The following is a 4,136-nucleotide window of genomic DNA, read 5'->3' as shown; positions in this document are numbered from 1 at the left end:
ACAGATACATTAATTAGTTAAAGTAGCGCAATTTACTTTGACAATTCGGCGCTTATATTCTTTTTACATTTTTACCTTTTATGCTTGGCATTAAAATCAATCCTTAGAGCTGCTTCAACTGCTTTATAATTCGAGACTCAAACCGTAAAGCTTTGCAAATTAAAGTTTAGTTTTTAATCTTGTTAAATTTAATAAGATAGTTTAAAGATTTTAAGACAGAGGAAAGGCAAAAAGTAAGCAAGAAGAATATTAAACAATTGTTAAATAAACATTTTGAAAATGATCAATAACAAATTCAAAATTAGTGATGTAAATTCAAACTATGTATCAAAAATGAATAGAGATGTTAAAACTTAAATTTTGCAATTTGATGTAGAATCAAAGCAGAAGCCAAATAATGATAAAATTGACATTCCACAAGAAAATCGGTAAAGATTTGACAAAGTTATCAGAGTTTGAAATTTGTAAAAAAAGCTTCGAGGGGATATATGAAAAAATGTACGGAAAACAGTGATTTTTTTCAAATTTTGATGTTAAATTAAATTAGAACTGAGTTTAATATTATCGATTTAATTCACTCGATTAAAATAGTTGCAAATTGAGTTTTCGATATTTTGATATAATTTGACATCACTATATAAAAAGAGTTTTAAAATTTCTTTGGATTTTGAACATAGTAAGCTCTTAGTGCAGTGTTCATAATTCGTTCATAGAATATTATTATTCGAACGAGTTTTCACATTTTAAAATACATTGTTAGCAGATATTTGAAATATGTCCTACAAGTAAGTGAAAAGGTCTGATTTATCCGACATCATATTTAAATAGAAAGCCTTCTCAATATCTTACTGCAGCAGTCGCATGCCGGATGGTTCTTGGATAGGTTGGTTCCTTAACCTCCAAGTTAACGAGTTTCTGTGTCGTGTGCCCTACGAATATATTGGCGACAGATTCAATTTGACTGGACTGGAGACGATGGTGCCGAATTTTCAGCAGTCGCTGGACGCGATAATGGATACGGAATACGATTTGGATTACGGATTCAGCCCAATTGAAACGGATTCTGAGACGACGGCGCAGTTATACGGCCTGATTCATGCCCGATATATACTCAGTCCCCGAGGAATTGACGATATGTGCATGAAGTACCAACGTGGCGATTTTGGCATCTGTCCTCGCATTTACTGCAATGGTCAGCTCATGTTGCCCGTGGGTCTAACGGATCGCATTGGCGAGTCGCATGTGAAGGTCTATTGTCCGAGGTGCCGGGACGTCTATCAGCCCCACGATCGTTGTGCTCTGCTCGATGGGGCAATGTTTGGATGCAGCTTTCCACACGTGTTCTTCATGCAAATGCCGAATCTACTGCCGGAACCGCCACTTGAGAAATACACTCCACGGTCAGTGCATTATTCAGTACCTTAGTATTTACTTGGATAATAACAATATACTCACAGCATCTATGGCTTTAAGATACACAATTCGGCTCTGGTGCCGCCCTCAATGGAACCGTCTGTCACCAAGAGCAACATGAGCATCTCCCCTTTCACGTCAAAGGTCAAATATTCGCCCAAAACTATGGATTCCTCCCCCAACGTACGCTCCCCAATGCGTCGTTTTAGCTTTGCACTTAATTAGCAGAAATACATGTGTTACTTAATATAGATTCCAAATCTGAACAAGTTATGATATAGCAGCGTCCTTTTTACATCCGTGTACATGCGAGAAAATTATAATTTATACCTTAAAGCAGAAGATACACTAACTCTTAGTTCTTAGACTTATTTGAACTGTAGACTATAATTAAAATAAAGTAATTCAGAATACAGAAAAACAAATGCAATCTTTGCTTTGGAGAATAGAAATTGTACAGCTGAAAATAAATTAATAAAATAAAATAATAAAATTATTACTTATTTATCTGATTTAATTTAATTGGAATAGATAATAAAAAATCGACTTTTTAACTCAATTTGCAAACCAAAATGTTGGTTGCCTAAATTTACATTTTTGCGTACATCTTCATCGAATTTCTAATTGGTTGTGGTAAGACAGCTAAGAGTCGTTAATTTGACACTGTGGCAGATAACTGAGACTGAAGTGTTCTTTCCATTTTAACCTCGTTCCCAGGGTGTAACCACGAAAGTTTTGCTTGTAAATTGTAAATTGTAAATTGTGTAGAGTTCTCTCTCAGTAGTTGGCTTGTATTGATCTGTAATTGACTGCAGGGCATATCAGAGCACTAAATCATCGTGGCTGTCTCGATTAATGACAGCTCATGAACTAAGCCACAACTAAATTGTGGTTACATTTCGTTTGTTGCATTGCCTGTTGCATCTCCTTGGCACCTTGGCAACTTGGCACTAAACTGGGTCTTCAATTGTGGCACAACATGCCCAGTTACCCACTAACACACCAGCTGACAATTAAGATGCACATACATAGATAACCAAGCACTCCCATCCACAACTGGTAACTGGCAACCGGCAACTGGCAACTGGCACCGACTGCCTGGTCTGGCACCTTTGTCCCAGCGCATACGCAATTTGGGCAAACTGACAGGCGGCAAACGGATGTGGCAAACGGGCCGAGAAAGTAACGGCAACGGCAACGGCGACATGCAACCGACTCTAACAACAGTTCGTGTTGCTTGTGAAAATTGCGCAGGCGCACCTTTCGCCAGGTACCAGATACCAGCTACAGGGACAAAGACAGGGACAAAGACAGAGAAGGAGACTGAGACTGAGACTGGAGAGTCCAACTGCGACCTGAAGACAGGCACAATTGTCGCCTCAATGCCATCGTAAATCGTGTAATTCCCTGCCTGCAACTCTCCAATAGGAAAACTTTTTCTGTGAACACTTTGAACTCAATGCTGGGTCTTGTGGGCGTTGTGACACACACATAAACACAAAAGATGTTTGAAATCTCTGAACGTACTATTTTTTTGATTTTAATTGATTCGTTGTTTTCGTTTTGTCGTTTTGTCGCTTTGTCGTTTTGTCAGCTTGTAATTGCCGCCTTGGTCTCGCTGTTAGCTGCAACGCGCATTACTCATACGCCGCGTACACCGCGTGGAATTCGTGTGCAATTTTCCGCTTGCCACTTAAACGTTTCTGAGCTCAGCACAAATGTTATATTATTGCCAAATCATTAACTCGACCACTCGAGCATATGGCCAGCAAAACATTTTTTTACTCATTTCCTTTTTGTTTGCCATTTTATTGAAGTTTTGTTTCTTTCTCGTTGATAATTTATTGGCACAGAGCAGCAACGACATCAATCACTTTTTCGGTACGCTTTTCAATGCAACTTTGCGCTGAATGAAAACAAATGTTCAATTGCCGCAAAGTATGTAAAGTTTGCCATAAACTGCAAACACCAAAGGGTATGTACACTTTTGGATTAAATATGTGACCACTGTATGCTCAAATATTTTCAGCAATAAAAATAATGTCAAGACAGTCTTCCATCATTTTACCCAAGTGTAATTAAATTTTTCATGTAAAGAATAAGAATGTTTTTGTTATATCTAGCGACCTTAATATTTTATTACTCAATATTTTTATTCGATGGTTCATTTTCAATGTATAAAGAATATTTTACATATTCTTCGAATATTATTACAACTTTTTCTTATAAAAATATGTTTATCTCTATTGTCTTTTCATATTCTCAGCCATATATATTTATTTCGAAAAGGTTTTAAATTTTTATTTCATTGCTTTTATTTACTTTCCCATTGATTTTAAGCTTTTCTTGCTGCTAGTGTATTAAAAAATTGGTCTTCTTTTTCGAGTGAGTATCAACTTGTTTGTTTCTGTTGTTGTCATTGGCTTTTGTGCTAATGGTTTTTTGGGTTTGATTTCGACATTGTTTGGTGGGCCATGTGCAGCTCTTGGACCCTGTGCCCGGTTTATTGATGATTGTTTCGTCGCTGACAGCACAAAGGAAACTCAAAGCTGCTGCCCGACGACGTTGTGATTTGACTTACTGCTCGAGTTGAGTTGCAGCGCCCCAAAAAAGAAATTTGCATACAGTTGAGGTTGAGGTCTTTGCTGACCAAAAATGGCAGCCGCCATGCAAATGAGCAACGCTCCAACTATCCAAGATATCCAACTATGCTGCTCGTAATA

General features: G+C 37.6%; 1 protein-coding gene across 1 annotated transcript; it reads left to right on the top strand.

Moving 5' to 3' along the window:
- Positions 1–757: 757 nt before the first annotated feature.
- On the top strand, positions 758–1,838 carry LOC117784281 (suppressor-of-stellate-like protein). Its single transcript, XM_034621977.1, has 3 exons — positions 758–785; positions 855–1,400; positions 1,458–1,838. Exons 1-3 carry the CDS (start codon positions 775–777, stop codon positions 1,636–1,638), a joined length of 738 nt encoding a protein of 245 aa, XP_034477868.1. The 5' UTR covers positions 758–774; the 3' UTR covers positions 1,639–1,838.
- Positions 1,839–4,136: the final 2,298 nt, after the last annotated feature.

Source organism: Drosophila innubila (genome assembly GCF_004354385.1).
Source record: "Drosophila innubila isolate TH190305 chromosome 2R unlocalized genomic scaffold, UK_Dinn_1.0 1_C_2R, whole genome shotgun sequence".
Lineage (NCBI taxonomy): Eukaryota > Metazoa > Arthropoda > Insecta > Diptera > Drosophilidae > Drosophila > Drosophila innubila.
The sequence above is the reverse complement of the archived record's forward strand: the minus strand, read 5'-3'. Positions and strand labels throughout refer to the sequence as shown.